The sequence below is a fragment of the Stigmatopora nigra genome, chromosome 2 (assembly GCF_051989575.1).
Source record: "Stigmatopora nigra isolate UIUO_SnigA chromosome 2, RoL_Snig_1.1, whole genome shotgun sequence".
Taxonomy (NCBI): domain Eukaryota; kingdom Metazoa; phylum Chordata; class Actinopteri; order Syngnathiformes; family Syngnathidae; genus Stigmatopora; species Stigmatopora nigra.
In genome coordinates, this window is record NC_135509.1 from 395,848 (window position 1) to 410,579 (window position 14,732).

The following is a 14,732-nucleotide window of genomic DNA, read 5'->3' on the forward strand; positions in this document are numbered from 1 at the left end:
ATAGCAGACAAAAGGCAACATAATATAACAGAAAAGAAAAATAATGAGTCCAAATGTCTGGTTATACTTTAATATGATCATACAAGGGGGAGATATATGTAAAAAAAAAATCAATAAAAACAAGACAGAAAAAAGTACTGACCCCCCCCCCCTCCCCAAATTTAGTCGTTGTAAATTCGCCATGGCAAACAAAGGAGGAAGAAAGCTTTTGATTGGGATGCCGACTGCTGGAATTGATGAGCCAAGGAGCACGCCAATCACTTTGTCCAATTTGCAAGGGAGGATTTCATTTTACAGCAATTTAGAAACCTTTCTTCCAAATATTTTGAACACAGTGCAGTTCCAATGCCACATCCAGGTCATGTAAAAAATTAAATAATAAAATCCAGGATTAGAAGGAAAAACAAAAGAAACAAAATGGCTCTCTTGTATTCGTTTTGTTCCACAGGTGGAGGTCAAAAAGTTTTACACAACCTAGAAATGTATTTTTTTCCTAAGGTGGCACAAAAAAGGGGGCAAAATCTTCTGCTGGTGAGAATTAAATATTTTCGCACTCACACGCAAAGCCATTCTAGCGTTTATCTCTAAATGTGAGCTAAATGTGGGGGGAAAAAACAACCTTATTGGTAAGACATTCCTCGTCTTTCTCGTAAAGACGGACAGTCCACTGGGTGTGGTTCATTGGAAAGAAATTTCTCCAATGGCTTTCTGGGGGAGAAGGGGAGGGGGTCACAGATTACATCACGAGTATGAAGCCCCTCCTCCCCGCGACGCGCAAACACACACACACACTGATATGCATCTTCCTTATTCAGGCAGATGTCATTGTGCAGCAGTGCGAGGTTTTTCCTCAATATTTTTGGAAATGTGGACTCGAGGTGGGGGCGTCACCGTTAACACTTTTTGGCGTGCGAGAGTTGTAAGGAGGGTGACGCAAAAAGTTGGGGATGTTGGGCTTTTCTTTGACAAATCAACCCAAAAGGCGCTACATACAGTACGGCTACTTGAGCTAGCTACGAGTCGCGCGCTTGTAGCTCAAAAGGTTCCATCGTGCCCCCCCCCCCCCCCCCCACACACACTTTTTTTGCAACAAATATCGCGCATCACTGCTATCGTACTGAATCGGCGACCAGTTTAGAGAAGCTAGCGGACGCCAAAAAGACCCAACATCCTGACTTTTTGAGGAGGGATGGATGACTAGCGGTCAGCGTACGCCCCAAAATGGCCACCCCACACATTTTCTCCTGGCGTTGTCCCGGTTTTTGAAAACATGTTCTGCTGCTCACCTTGGTAGGTGGCGCTAGCATATATAGATATAATTTTTCAGTTTTTTTTCTTTTTTAGAAATTGCCCTCGGGTCGGCGGCCTGGTTTTTCGAGACTCAGTCTGTTTTTCTTATGGTTTTGGGGGATTTTGACGTCCACTTTACTGCCGTTCTCGAAGGAGACTGTGCAGAATTTCTAAATTTCTACTTCCCACGGGAGAAGCGTTTGCCACTGCGCCCCCGTTGGCCGTACCGTTGGGCGCGTCCGCCTCCTGCGGGTCCAGGAAGGGCGCCGGCCCCCAGACGCGCACCGTGCCGTCGTCGGAGGCCGACGCCATGAGGCCCGGGATGGCGGGGTTCCAGCTCACGCAGTTGACGGTGCGCGTGTGGCCCGTCAGCTCGGCGATGGGAAGTTCGCCCCGCCGGTGCCAGATGTACACTTTGTGGTCTGGCGGGGACCAAAAAAAAAAAGGAGCCACGGGTAAACAAGACCGCCGGGGAGACAGAGCGGCCAAGGAGATTTTGAATGGAAAAAAAGACTCAAATGATAAAGGGGGAATGTCTACGCTTTCGATTTGGAGCCATTTTTAAAAGGTTGGGGTCCAGTGCGGACACGGGCCGGTAAAATGGAAACGGGCGGGCGCGAGAGGACATCCCAAAAGGAAAAGTCAAGTGGTATCCTACCTTCGCTGCCGCTGGCGATAAAGTCTTCGTTGTGTCCTCCGAAGCAGGAGTGGATGGTGTAGAAGCCCTGGGTCACCCCTTGATATTTCCTGACCAGCACTCGGTCCTGGAGGTCCCACAAGTGCACTCCCTTGAGGGTAAAGGAGGTCGGTCGGGTGAGCGGGTGGGTGGGTGGGTGGCGTGACGTTGCGACGGCGGTTGACGCACTCACCTGAGTCGCTACATTCAACACAGCTAATCTTCCGTTCTTGGAAACAGTAAAAGACATGATTGGGTGGTCCTCCTGCACTCTAAAAATGGGCAAAAAAACAAGCAAGGGTTTGAAAAGATTCTACCATGAGACTAAGCAAGAGGTAAACAAGGTGGCGCTACATGTTTCTGTCGGCGAGGTCCTCAAAGTTGTAGCCCCGGATGCGTTGGTGGGTGTCCGACGCCAGCACCGTCCTGCCGTCGCTCAGGCACCACAGGCACTGCACCCTCACGCCCTCCCACGAGTCCAGCAGGTTTCCGTCCAGGTCCTGGCGAGCGCATCACAGGTTGGGAGGCACGCCGCGGCGGACGGCGTTAGCCACGCGCTACCTACGCATTGATAGAACTGTCCCCTCTGGCCCCCGGTGACAAAGCGTTTGCCGTCGGGGTTCCAGGCCACGCTGGTCAGGCTATCCTCGTGGGATTGGGACATCTTGGTCCGCAGCTCCCCCGTCTGTTGGCGGGAAGGTGAAGACGCGGCGTGAACGGGCGCCATTTAAAAGCAGGAGAGGAGACCTAGAGCGGCACGCACGCACGCACGCACGCACCTGAACATTCCAGAGCCAGAGCTCGGAGCAATCGTCGGGGCCGCAAGCGATCAGGTAGGTATCGTCGGGGCTCCACGCCAGGTAGGACACCCCGTACGCGTGGCCCTCCAAAGTCCGAAGTAGCTTGAGCTGGTGGCTCTCCTGCGCCAGTTGGATTTTGTTTTTGTTGTCCGGTGGCGGCGGTGGCAGCGGCGCCCCACCCCCACGTTAAGTTCACGGGTACGCACCGGGTCCACCTGCCAGACGATGACGGTGGTGTCTTTGGAGCCGGTGGCCAGCTTGGTGCCGTCGTTAGAGAACTTGCAGAACCACACTTCGTTGCAGTGCTCCGTCAGAATCTGCTGCGTGTAACACGGGAACTGCTTGCGGCTGCACACGTGGTCGCTCAGCAGCGACGCCGACTCGGCCCCGCCGTCCAGCTTGGTGTTGTGGTAGAGGCAGCGGTCCCTCTGCAGCTCGGCCGCCTGTCGCAGGAGGTTCTGCAGCCGCCGCGGGGGCAGCATCACCGACGGCGGCAGGTAGGCTGCGGGCACGCCGCCGGACGGTAAGCGCCGAGCGGGCCACGGACAAAAGAGGCGGCCGCTCACTCTGAAGCTTGTCCAGCAGTCGGCCGCGGGAGGCCGCGCCTTTGCCCTCCCACTCCGCCTTGGCCCTCAGGTCCTCGGCGTGGCTGCACATGAGATAGCTGCCGGCCGCAGAAGCCAGAGTGTTGTGTTATTGAAATTGAAAAATAGACCCTGGTGTTTGGTAGCACTTGACGAGGATCAGAACAACGTCAAAGTCACCCGAGACGACGGGCAAATTACCCGCTGAGCACGTGGATGCGGTCCGTGTTGTACTTGAGCGGCGTCAACTCCCCACGGAGCACTTGCAGAGCCTCCAGGACCTTGCCGTCTTCCAGGTGCTCTAAATACTTTTGCTGCAGCAGCAAAAACTTCATACGCTGAAAAAAAAAAGAACATAATACACAGGCTCTGGATCCTTCCTTGTAGAAGCCGGTCAGCCGGTCGCTTTTAGCTGGACGGGAAGGCCGCTCACCACAATGGCGTTGGGCGAATGCATCAGCGCTCTCAGTTCATTGAGATCATTCTCAGCCTGCGGCGAGACAAAAGACAAAATGATGAGCGCGGCGCTTTTGCCACGCCGGCAAATGAACGGACGGACGGACGTTGGCGCCGACCTTATCCCACTCGCCCTCCATGACGTGGTTGCGGAACTTGCTTGCCGACGAGTGCTCCAGTCTGCAGCCCGACTCCTGCATCAACATGTCCACCGTCTGACTGCGGACAAAGCGGGGCCATTACAAAAAAATATATATACATATACTTTTAGAATTTAAAAAAACGTGTACTTTTTCCAACCACCGCCTGCCTTACGCAAGATGGCTGTCAGCCCAGCCAAAATCATATTTGAAGTTCGACCTTTTTTCCTCTCTCCCAATTTACAGTCATTTTTAGCTGAGAGTTTTAGTCAAAAGCCAGAACGTCAACAGTCAGACAGACAGTCTTTGACCCAGTGCAGATATCGACCCTGCACTGCGTTTTCTATATTCACGACATAAAAAAGGCACATTTTTAGCTTGCATAACGCCGCAATAAAAGTGTCTAAGAGAACGCCTTGTGTGACATTATTAGCAGTGACAGCTAGGAATGTGTAAAAACGCCATACTTAATCAATTACTATTAAATTACTAGCTAGGCCACTTTGTTTAAACGCTGTTAAAACGTTACTGTCGGGAGATAATGTAAAGTACGCCAGAAGGGAGGTAAAGCAACAACAACACACGAAAAGTTATTCAAAAATAATAAGACGACAACGGTGACAAGCGTCCCAATTGTCAGTGAGAATTCACATTCTATTCAAAAGTGCTTCGTTTTGGTGTCAACACGACGACCATAAGCTAGTTAGCATGCTAGGTGGCTAAGTGTTATTGTGCAAGATGGAGCCCCTTCTTTGCGGAGAGCTAACCAGCTAAACATTCGGACCCATCCCCCCCGTGTTATGGTTTCTTGTCAAGGCGTACCGAACTGCACCGCGTAGCACTTTTTCCGGCAACTTACTTGAGCCCCAGGCCGTGGAGATGTTGTCCTATGAGCCGGATGACATCTTCCTCCGCCTGCGACAAGCGCTTCTTCTTCTTCAGCGAGCCCACTTCGGAGCCCGAGGAGGCCGCGGCGGACGTCCCGCAAGCGGCGGACGAGCCGTTGCTGGTGCCCACACCGTTGCCGTTGTCCCCTCTGGAGAGCAGAAAGGTGAGCAGCCGGTGCCTGCTTCCACCGCCTCCGCCGTCGTCGTCGCTAGTCGCCGCCGCCCCTGTCGCTGCCGTTGTCGTCGTGGACGACTCGCCGTTCTGCCCGGCGCCCAGGGAGGAAAGCTCGGCCGCTTCTTGCCCCGCTCCGTTCGCCTGCATGCTGCTGCTGTTGTTGCTGCTACTGCTAGTGCTAGTACCGCTACTGCTACTTCCCGAGTGGCTGACGGCGCCGCGGTTAAACTGGATGGCAGACGTGGCTCCGAGTCCCAAGACGGCTCCGGCAAGGCCTGGCACAAGCGCCGAAGCCCCGGGCTCTCCTGCTCCCTCCGCCGCCGAGGCTCGGTGCTTCTTCCGCGGGGGCGGCGACGCTCCGCCGGTGTCCGAGTCGGAGGAGGAGGAAGCGGAGGCCAGAGTTTCCTCACCGAGAGCGGCCGTGGTTAGAAGCCGGCGGTGCTCCGGGTGGGAGAAGGAGGCTCAACGTCCAGAACGGAGGCCTTCCTCGGAGAGGACTGTCACCGTTGGCCGTCCAGTCCCGTTCCGTCGCGTCCTGCTCCGTTCCGTTCCGTCTGGTCGCTCTGCCCCCTGATTGTTGTTGTTGTTGTTTCACTCCAAACAGCTGCGGGTCGAATGGAGGCCTGGTGTGCTGACATCACCGGAAATTCCGACCCAAGCAACTTTCCGGGTAGAAGCACCGTTTGGCCGAAGGACGCCAGAACGCTTTTATTTTCTAAAAAAAAAAAAAAAGATAATAAAAAATGTGTCACAAAAATATATACTAGAGTACTCTCCTGCTTGGTGTCGTTTTCAGAAATAGTTACAATAATAAATAAGATTCTCAACATAGTAATACTTGAAAACAAGAACGGAACCTTTAAGAGGTGTGACCCCTGCTGACCTTTCCATGACATGAGCGGGTGGGGGGCATCATCACTATTGTGATTTGCACAAATACACATCTTTTGAGGAAAAAAATAAATGTTATAAGTCCTAAGACAAAGAGGGGTCTTTTGTCTTAAATTGGTTTATTTCTCAATTGTGTTTGCACAAGCAGGCTGCATACATGAAAAAAGATAATTGCTGGTTCTCTGGATTGCTTCTACTTACTTTCCAAAAATATCTGAAGAAATAAAATGAATGATCATTTTAAAAATGACTAAAATAAGACAGACGTCCAATCCATTTGAGCCAGGCACCTATTGGACGAAAGAAAACCTTTTCGAACAAGACCGGCACACATCACGTATACCGGCCGCTCATGAGTAACTGAACGCCACCAAAGGTCAGACTAATGGCCCAAATGGAGAAAGGGGTCCACTCAAGGGTCCTGGGGTGAACTAACGCGCACCACTTGATGAGGAAGAGTGGTCGTGGGAAGAAGGCGGCTTGCGTTTTCTTTTGCAGGCCCCTTTCCCTTCATGAAGAAGGTGAGAAGTTCCCCTTTGCCTTTGACGAAAATGGGGCCCCTTCGCACAAAGCGGAAGTCGTAGTCCTTGAGAATGTGGTAGCAGTCCTCCACCACCTGGTGGAGCCCACAAACAAGCCGTTCACGTCAGCACGCTCAGGCGCGGCGGTTGCTACGGTTGCCGTACCTGAATGTTTCCCATGACGCCGGTGGACTCCATCCTGCTGGCCACGTTGACCGTGTTGCCCCAGATGTCGTAATGAGGTTTGCGAGCGCCGATCACGCCGGCCAGGACGGCGCCTTTATTCACACCTGGAACAGATAACGAACGGAAGGCCATTTCTTAGTGGTTGCCAAGCACGTGACTTTGGTGTCGCTAGCGGAGGGAGGGGTTAGCGCAGAGCTAATAAGCGAAGAGCCTGACCGATTCTGAGCATGAAGTTATTGAAGGACTGCTTGTTGAGGTTGTCCAGGGTGACTTTCATGGCCAAAGAGAAGTCGGCCAGGTCGGCCAGGTGGCGCCAGTCGGAGGCCACGCTTTTCTCAGACCATTCCGTTGTACCTGGGAGATGGACTTTGGCGTGGCTCTTTGGGGCCAGTCCCGAAGCCGCCATGTAGGTGCTCCCGATGGTCTTGATCTTGGTGATGTGGCGGAACTGCTCCTTGTCCAGCAACTGTCGTGGAAAGCGCATGGGAAAGCGCATGGGAAAGCGCATGGGACGTCTCGTCATCGGCGGCGGAGGCCCACGGGCCCACTCACGGCGTCAAAGTCGGAGATGATCTCGTTGAGGATCCGCAGGCACTCGATGCCGCCGTTGTTGATGCTCTCTTCGGTGTAAAAGTCGGAGAAGTTGGGGATGGAGGCGAACATGACGCCCGCTTCTTGGTAGGCTTGACTGTACAGCTCCTGCGAGGACGGCAGGCGTTCCGGAATGTCAGTCGGAACAATCCCCTCCCCCCACAATACCCCACCCCACCCCGACGCACCTCGTCTCGCTTCTTGGCGCCCAGGAAGTGCTTGGCCACGTGCTCGGGCAGCATGTTGGCCACCAGCGCTTGGTTCCAGCGTCTCATCTCCAGCACTTTCTCCTTCTGTCGATGCACGCCCACCTTCCAAAGGAACAACTCCCGGGATTGCCGCTCCGACTGCGTCACACACACACACACACACACACACAGAGACATACGCGCACGCAAGTGGCGGGAGGCAACGGCTTCGGCAGATTGGCTTACGTGTCGGGAGAACAGGTAGAGGCAGAGCATCATCACCGCCGTCGTGGCGGTCATCAGGTACTTGGACGGGACCGTGGCTGTCCTGCGAGGAGAAGGAAGGCCAGACTTTTTAATGGCCTTTCCATTCCTTTTCAACTGCGGCCTCACTGACCCGTGGGACGTAAAGTGCACAAAGTCGTAGTAGTCGTAGGTCTCCCGCCAGCCGTGGATGTTGACGGCCCCCGTGGCCGCCACCACCAGCGCCATCAGGCCCAGCTTGATCAGGTGGCCCACCTGCACCAGCACGGCGGTGGCCATCAACGCCGCCACGGCCATGGAGCCGTAGTGCTTGGGGTTCTGGGCGCAGCGGCCCAACGGCGCCGGTGTGCCGTTGACTGCCTGCCGGCGAGGCGGGACGCAGCTCAGCTGGGGGGGGAACACGGGATACCCGCCGTCTGTCAGCCAAACGACAGCGTGGCGCGCCGAGGGCTCCCCGGGGGGGCTCCTCCCGCGACACCATGACGACTAATGGAGCCCGCGGGGAGAGATGCCAGTCTGAAGGAGAGCGGCGCGTAGACGAAGAAAAGCGCCACTCACCATGTCGGCGATCAGGGCCATGGTGATCACAAAGATGGCCGCCGCCGCCCAGGTGTTTCTGGCCCAGCGCGTGCGGTCCAGCCACAGAGAGAAGGACACCAGCTTCTTGGAGAAAAACTGGGCACATTTGGCGACTTAAGTACGGCGGGCCTTTCTGGCTCTGGCGTTCACCCACCCGCGGGTAGAAGGCCGCCGCCGAGCAGGCGCTCAGGATGAGTAAGAGGACTTCCCCGATGGCCAGCGTCACATAGTTCACCGTCAGTCTGCAACCATATCAAATTGTGGAATTGGGCCATTCTTTGGGGGGGGAGTCGGAACCTACAGCGGGTCGATGAAGACCTCCATTGCGGTGACGAAGAGCAGCAGCAGGGCGCAGCAGGCCAGGGCGGCCGCGCCGCGCTTCTCCTTCTCCGAGGAGAAGTGCGCCTCCAGCTCGCCGTCCACGAAGCTCAGCCAGACGGGACGGATGACGTTCTTCAATCTGGAGGGGGCCGGGAGTCAGTCGGTGGACCTTTCCGCTCATGTCCTGGGCCGGCGCGACCTTCTCACATTTGCTGCGTCTCTCTCTCCCGGAGCTCCCGCTGGAGTCGCGCGTTGATCACGTGTTCCGCCAGCGAACGGCACCCCTGAACAAAAATAACAACAAGAAAAAGAGCCAAAAATCAGTCTCCGATATGACATGCGTCGATAGAAAGCCAACGGTGATTTACCTCCCGACCAGACGGCGATTCCGGAGCCTCCATCAACAGCCGAGACGTTCCGGTGGGCAAGACGGCCGACTCCTGGGAGAAGACGATACGGAACGGCGTGATTTCCGGCAGTGGGCCGCCGTCGAGCGCGCTCACCTCTGGACTGGGTCGGGGCGCCGTCCTTTTGGGAACCACCACCAAGTAGGTGGCCACGCCTTTGTCCAGAAGGTACTCGCAGCGGTCGCCGCCGTTGCCGGGCTCCAGTTCAAACTCGCCGTGGAGACTCTCCTTGGTACTGTGGGAAATGTGCACCCGCCTGCCGGCGCGGTACAGCCAAAGCGGGAGAAAATTCCAGGTGGGTTCCGGAGGCGCGTGCGGCGGCCATTACCCGGGAATCCCGCCAGACTCCATCTTATTGGCCACGGTGACGTCGGTGGACCAAACGTCAAACTGCCAGCGCTTCTGTCCCAGGACTCCGCCCAGCACGGTTCCCGTGTGCACGCCCACTCGCATGTCCACGTCCGTCTTGGTCTTCTCCCGCACGTAACTGAGGGAGACGGAGAGGCAGTTTGTCACTGGGGGGTTATCCCGAGGGACGGCGTCCACTCACGAGATGGCTTCCACCATGGACAGTCCCATGGCGATAGAGCAGGCGGCGTGGTCCTGGCGGAAGTCGGGGAGACCGCAGATGCAGTAGTAGCAGTCGCCCAAGATTTTGATGCGCAGTTGATGGTGTCGCTGAAGACAAGAAAGACACGATGAGACATTGGGCCGAGCAGCAGAAGGAGAGCGCGAGAGCGCTCACCTCGGCCAGTTTGTCGAAACGGGCAAAGAGCTGGTTGAGGAGCTTGACCAGCTCTTGAGCGCTGCAGCTGGACGACAGTTGCGTGAAGCCCACGATGTCGGCAAACAGGATGCTGCGGGGAAAATAGTTTTGGTGAAATGTTGGCCCGCTTTGTCGCCATACGAGCGCGGGCGGGAGGGCGGGCCGGGCCAACCTGACGTGTTCGTGGCGGTACATGTACATGGTGTTGAACTGCAGCGGCTGGCGCGGTCGCTCCGGGTCGGCTTGGTCCTTCAAGCCGCGCAGCATCTCGTCGGCGATGTGTTTTGGCAGGATGGACAGCAGCAACTCCTCCTGCGCGGCGGGAACGGGCGGCGCTTTTCTACGGCCGCGTCGCGCACGTGTCGCGGACATAGGGACGGACCTGTTGCGTGCTCTGCTCCTCCAGCGTGATTTTGACCTCCAGCGACTGCCGCGCCTCCAAAAAGGCCGTCCGGTACTTCCCGTCGGACATGCGGTACCACAGCCATCCGGCCGCGGCGGCGCACAGGTACAGCATCACGTTGGCCAAGAGCTGGAACAAAAGAAAAAAAAAAAAACATACAAGGACAAGAAGCCGGCCAAGAATCGACCGGCGTCCGCTTACCTGTCGGACCAGCATGGGCCCGTCCAAGTCCTCCTCCGCCGTCGCCGCCGACGTCCGGGCCACGGTCACCCCGAGGAGCAGGACGTGGATCCCGCAGGAGATCCCCGAGAGCAGCAGCAGGATCGGCAGCTTGAGCGGCAGAGTCAAGAAGAGGCAGAAAGAGAAAAAAGCCTGCCAGCCCAGAGCGTCCCCGGCTTGGGACGCGTGGCCGAAGCGCAGCCCCACGTAGCACAGCACGTGGAGGCTGACCGTCAGCCACAGGAGGTAAGGGACGGCACCCCGGACGGCCACCCGGACGGCCCCCCGCCACGCCGGCCAAGCGGGGAGCCTCCGGCGCCGGTACAGCTGGTGGAAGGCGGCGTCGGCCAACAGGCCGACGGCGGCGGCCGCCAGCGTGGCCGCCTGGCGCGGGTCGAACGCCGCGGCCGCCGTGACCACCACGAAGCCGTTGAAGAGGGCGGCGAACAGCAGCAGCGTCGGAACGCCACGCCGCCTCTGGCGCCGGAAGTAGCTCTGGTACAGTTTCTCCGAGGAGTCGGGGCTCAGAGTGGGTGGCTGCGCCATCGTGTCCAAGTGACACACCCGGTTGGCCATATTTCAGCCAGCTCAGTTCCAGCGGTGTCGGCCAGCCGACGGTCCAACCCAGTCTCTACGCCGCTTGAGGTTCGGAATCTGGGGCTTTGGCGGTTGCAGGTCAATCCATGGTGTCGTCCGCCTCACGCAGCGTGACTTGGACGCCACTCCAGAGAAGCCTGAAAAGGATTGGATGGATTCAAAAAGGGGAATGATTAGAATTAGAGTGAGGCGCTTACCTTTGGAGGACCAGATGATCCTTTTGGGACATTTTCCCAGAAGCCGGAGCGGGTAGACAAGTCCGATGGTGAAGCGCGGTTTTTCTTTGGGCCGGCCCGATGTCGGCCGCCGGAAAGGCACCGGGCGTCCGCCAAAGGCATCGTTTCTCTTTGCGCGTCTCATCCTCGCCTTTGGCTCCTCCCGCCGACGTCGTTCTGTTACTGTTGCTACGATGAAACCAAAGTAACCGGCGGCGTCTCGGGAAAGCCACGTGCGCGACGGAGCGCTTTTTCGAGCGACGACAGCGCTCTCGGGGGAGCAAAAACCTTCCGACGCTTCGTATCGCGGCGATAATGAGCGCCGTATTGATGCGCTGGCAAACAAAGGAAAAAAAAACTAATAGGTGCTGAATGAGTTTTTGAAAAAGAATAGAAGGAAATATTTTCTTTTTCAAAGCTCCATATTTTGAGGAGGCGACTTTGGGGGATTAAAACGTCAACATGGCGTGATCTTTCACCTTGGGGATACTTTTTGCAAACATTCCAATAAGACTTTTGTTTTGGGGAGTGGGGGGGGGGGGCAAACAATGGGCCCGGGGCTTGACGCTACCTGTTGACACTTGTGAGGGGGGGCCGGACTTTCCGCTCAGGTTACCAAGTATTTTTTGTTGTCTTTGTTGACGCTTCCTGCCTGTCTCTTTTCAGCGGGCCACAAAACGAGCCGTTAAGTGTCGCATGGAAACCAATTTTGGCCTGAAAAAACAAAAACAATTGATCAATTTGTCAGTGCAAATCAAAGCAGGAGCGCAAAAAGAGGGTGGCGGCGGCGGTGGCGGCGGCGGCGGCGTTCCGCTGGGGCTTTCACGGGCCAGAAGCTTTCAAAGGAGAAGCGCCGCAAGCTGAAGCGTACCCTAAAGGCGGCAAGGTGACAAGTTCTGTTGTTTCGGAAGATTAGTGCACGAGAGGGGGGGAACATTAGGGGGGGGGGCGGCAGCAAAAGAGAAAAAAAAAAAAGGATTAGAAAAGTCCCTATATAGAATAAAATCACAGGTAAAAATATCCCCAAAATTCCAGTTGTAATAATAAAAGTACCAGAGCAAAGTGGTAACATGAGCAGATTGTATTTTGCATGACGTTCCTTCCGCGCGCTTCATTTAACAAAGTACGTATTACACAAAGTAAGTAACGTCCAACATCAATGGCAATATGGACAAAAAAGCCCAAGTACAAAATATACAAGTATATTTACACATACACAAGACAATGTACAAAATCAAAGTGGTCAAATTTCACAGTTTGGAAATATCTGGCGCATACCATTTAAGTCATATGGCGTTGGCGGATACACAACGACGTTTCGGGTTTAAAAACAATGGACTAATAATTGAAATCCCCTCACAAATTGACCACGCCACATTGCTTGATTGATTGAGTCCATAAAGCAACACAAACGTGCCACGCCACAACAATTTTGGAAATATATTTAAATATGGACGCAAACGCAGAGAGAGAGAGAGACAGTGTTGCCGGGCAGTTGTCGTGGACAGCTGCACGGGCCCCCCAAATAGCAAATAGCCCCGCGGAGACCCCGCCCTTTCACTCCATTTGACCCGGATTTCTCTTTTTTTTTTGCAAAGAGCCCCGTCACAGCTACAAACAAAAATATTGAAATGGGTGAGCACAAAGTGACCGGACGCCACAAACTATTGGATTGATGCGTCCAACTGGTCGGCAAAACTTCAAAAGTCAGTGCTGAGTGACGACGGTGTGCTTCCGTACGGTAGAGCGCAGAGAAAAAAAAAAAAAAAAAAAAAGGAAATGTCAGACGTCGACTAGGGCGAGAAAAAGAGAGTCCGTGGTGTTTTGTGGGCTGACGTACCTCCGGACGGCGTCTCTTTGATTTTGACGGGCCATAGGGGCGGCCGCTCTAGAACCAGTACAAGTCCTTGCTCTTGTCCTGCGTCGGCGGACCTGAAAAAAAAAAAAAAAAAGACAAACGGCAGCCGTCAGAAAAAAGAAAAGCCACGCACGGCGACAGCTGCACGTAAGCCGAGACGAGCCGCCTCGCGTCAAAAGATTTTGGGCTGCCTTCTTTTCATTCCTGGGGTGAGCCACAAAATACACTTGAAGATGTCATTTAATTTCAAAATTAATCCATTTAGTTAAGGGTGACATTTTAAGATGCTACGGAGTCTCTATTCATTCTTTGAAATGGAAAAAGCAGCTAATAAAAGAAAAAAGGTAGCCCACTCACCCGTCTCCGCGTTGACTCCCATTTCCCCTGAGAAGGCGGGGCCCCAGGCCGGCTCCCCTTTGCCGCCGGGCTCGGCGGAGCGGTGGTGGGGCCGCACCGACGGCACCAGCAGGGAGCCGTAGCGGGGATCGAACGCCGCGCCGTACACCTCGGCCCGCGGGTATCCCGAACCCTGGGCTCCCAGCGCGTAGGCGTGCGGGTGCCAGGCGTCGGGGTGGCCGTGCAAGGGCGGTGGCGGGGGCGGCCCGTAGGCCTCCCCCGCCGCCAAGGCCACTTCTGAGTGGCTGGCGGAGGCGTGCGGACTGTTCCAGAAGGACGGCGGAAAATTTCGCTGGCTCATGGGGAAGCAGCTGTCTGAAAATGGAACAAAAAATAAATAAAAATGAAGATTTATTTGTGAAAATTCAATCTTTGAATGACCATTTTTTCTTTTGTTTCACCTCTGGGGGCTTTGGGGGGGTAAACGGAGGAGGCGTGCAGGCTGAGGGCGCGACTGAAGTGCTGGTCCACCACCGCGCCAATGTCCCCGTGGAAGTAGGTGAACAGGACGCAGCGGGCGTTCAGGTACTGGGCCCCCGGGGGCGGATCCTTGTCCTCCTCCTTGATGGTGGCCGTGGCGATGGCGGCCGAGACGGAGCCCGAGACGGAGGCCGGGGGAACCCCGCTCTCCGTACCTTGCGCGCCGCTGCTTTTAGTGTCCGAGGACGGCTTCTGGAAGAAAAGAAAAAAATAACAACACACCAAATGAATGCGGCGTCCAACTACAGAACACAGGAAAAGTTTCCAACGGGCAATAGATAAAAAAGGAATTTAAAAAGAAAAATTTAGAAGAGGATGATGAATAAATAAGAATCAAATCAATGAAAAAACAATAAACATTATGGGCTATGTCTTGACAAGAATTCAATTTAAAAATGAATCTGGAGAAATTCCTCCATCTTCCAAATGTCTTCCAATTTAGGAGGAGGACATCCGCAATTGGAGATTTTCGTGGCTTCAAAAATGCGCAAAGGAGAAGAAGGAGAACTCGGATTTGAAAAAGTCCAAAAGACCACCAAGTGAGAGGGATTGAAGGGAAAAAAAGTTACCTGCTGCTGCTGCTGCTGCTGGTGGTGATGGTGGTGATGGTGATGGTGGTGGTAGGGCGAGTACGGGCTAAAGTACGGCTGCGCTCCCAGCACCTGGTACATCACGTCCAAGCGGCTCATGCTGAGATGCCGTGGGACGTCGGGGGGACGTCGGGGGGCCGGGGCCTGCCTGGTCCGTCCGTCCGTCCGTCCGGAGAGACGCGTGCCGCTTCTCCTTCTCCTCCGCCAAAGTGAGCCCACCCTTAACTGACTGACGGCCTCTTCCCCTCCCAG

General features: G+C 55.2%; 3 protein-coding genes across 8 annotated transcripts; all 3 read right to left on the reverse strand.

The window, feature by feature from the left end:
* Positions 1-1,075: 1,075 nt before the first annotated feature.
* Positions 1,076-5,464, reverse strand: wdr26b (WD repeat domain 26b). 2 transcript variants are annotated; one of them, XM_077737166.1, is made up of 13 exons: positions 4,806-5,299; positions 3,926-4,025; positions 3,784-3,840; positions 3,552-3,688; positions 3,333-3,430; positions 2,973-3,268; positions 2,746-2,886; positions 2,532-2,651; positions 2,321-2,466; positions 2,160-2,238; positions 1,949-2,078; positions 1,608-1,712; positions 1,076-1,556 (listed from the first exon to the last, which is right to left on the reverse strand). In XM_077737166.1, exons 1-13 carry the CDS (start codon positions 5,153-5,155, stop codon positions 1,426-1,428), a joined length of 1,890 nt encoding a protein of 629 aa, XP_077593292.1. In that variant the 5' UTR covers positions 5,156-5,299; the 3' UTR covers positions 1,076-1,425. The 2 variants fall into 2 exon arrangements, with proteins under 2 accessions (XP_077593292.1, XP_077593300.1); XM_077737174.1 differs by having other exon boundaries at positions 1,076-1,712; positions 4,806-5,464.
* A 537-nt stretch (positions 5,465-6,001) lies between these two features.
* Positions 6,002-11,544, reverse strand: adcy3b (adenylate cyclase 3b). Of its 2 annotated transcripts, none has more exons than XM_077737020.1 (19): positions 11,139-11,544; positions 10,327-11,078; positions 10,105-10,254; positions 9,895-10,034; positions 9,702-9,813; positions 9,507-9,634; positions 9,285-9,443; positions 8,918-9,212; positions 8,757-8,833; positions 8,530-8,688; positions 8,383-8,470; positions 8,208-8,324; positions 7,783-8,036; positions 7,632-7,713; positions 7,386-7,544; positions 7,159-7,305; positions 6,823-7,072; positions 6,586-6,710; positions 6,002-6,515 (listed from the first exon to the last, which is right to left on the reverse strand). In XM_077737020.1, the coding sequence occupies exons 2-19, from the start codon at positions 10,918-10,920 to the stop codon at positions 6,312-6,314; spliced, it is 3,240 nt and encodes a 1,079-aa protein (XP_077593146.1). In that variant the 5' UTR covers positions 10,921-11,078; positions 11,139-11,544; the 3' UTR covers positions 6,002-6,311. The 2 variants fall into 2 exon arrangements, with proteins under 2 accessions (XP_077593146.1, XP_077593138.1); XM_077737012.1 differs by having other exon boundaries at positions 7,386-7,713; positions 8,918-8,989; positions 9,053-9,212; positions 11,139-11,542.
* Positions 11,545-11,729: 185 nt separating this feature from the next.
* On the reverse strand, positions 11,730-14,589 carry vgll2a (vestigial-like family member 2a). 4 transcript variants are annotated; one of them, XR_013329414.1, is made up of 6 exons: positions 14,460-14,589; positions 13,812-14,082; positions 13,372-13,725; positions 12,997-13,088; positions 12,028-12,052; positions 11,794-11,870 (listed from the first exon to the last, which is right to left on the reverse strand). XR_013329414.1 is itself a non-coding variant. In XM_077737351.1 (5 exons), exons 1-4 carry the CDS (start codon positions 14,577-14,579, stop codon positions 13,045-13,047), a joined length of 789 nt encoding a protein of 262 aa, XP_077593477.1. In that variant the 5' UTR covers positions 14,580-14,589; the 3' UTR covers positions 11,730-11,870; positions 12,997-13,044. The 4 variants fall into 4 exon arrangements, 3 of the variants coding, with proteins under 3 accessions (XP_077593477.1, XP_077593468.1, XP_077593460.1); XM_077737351.1 differs by lacking the exon at positions 12,028-12,052 and having other exon boundaries at positions 11,730-11,870; XM_077737342.1 differs by lacking the exons at positions 11,794-11,870; positions 12,028-12,052 and adding an exon at positions 12,229-12,887.
* Positions 14,590-14,732: the final 143 nt, after the last annotated feature.

Coding starts and splice junctions, on each gene's coding strand:
- vgll2a (XM_077737351.1), bottom strand. CDS start 14,579: ATGAGCCGCTTGGACGTGATGTACCAGGTGCTGGGAGCGCAGCCGTAC. Junction 14,083..14,459: donor AGCAGCAGCAGCAGCAGCAG/GTAACTTTTTTT, acceptor CTTTTCTTCCAG/AAGCCGTCCTCGGACACTAA. Junction 13,726..13,811: donor CCCCCCCAAAGCCCCCAGAG/GTGAAACAAAAG, acceptor TTCCATTTTCAG/ACAGCTGCTTCCCCATGAGC.
- wdr26b (XM_077737174.1), bottom strand. CDS start 5,155: ATGCAGGCGAACGGAGCGGGGCAAGAAGCGGCCGAGCTTTCCTCCCTG. Junction 3,689..3,783: donor ATTCGCCCAACGCCATTGTG/GTGAGCGGCCTT, acceptor TTTTTTTTTCAG/CGTATGAAGTTTTTGCTGCT. Junction 1,713..1,948: donor TATCGCCAGCGGCAGCGAAG/GTAGGATACCAC, acceptor GGTCCCCGCCAG/ACCACAAAGTGTACATCTGG.
- adcy3b (XM_077737012.1), bottom strand. CDS start 10,920: ATGGCCAACCGGGTGTGTCACTTGGACACGATGGCGCAGCCACCCACT. Junction 9,213..9,284: donor GAGTCTGGCGGGATTCCCGG/GTAATGGCCGCC, acceptor CCGCGCCGGCAG/GCGGGTGCACATTTCCCACA. Junction 7,073..7,158: donor TCATCTCCGACTTTGACGCC/GTGAGTGGGCCC, acceptor TTTCCACGACAG/TTGCTGGACAAGGAGCAGTT.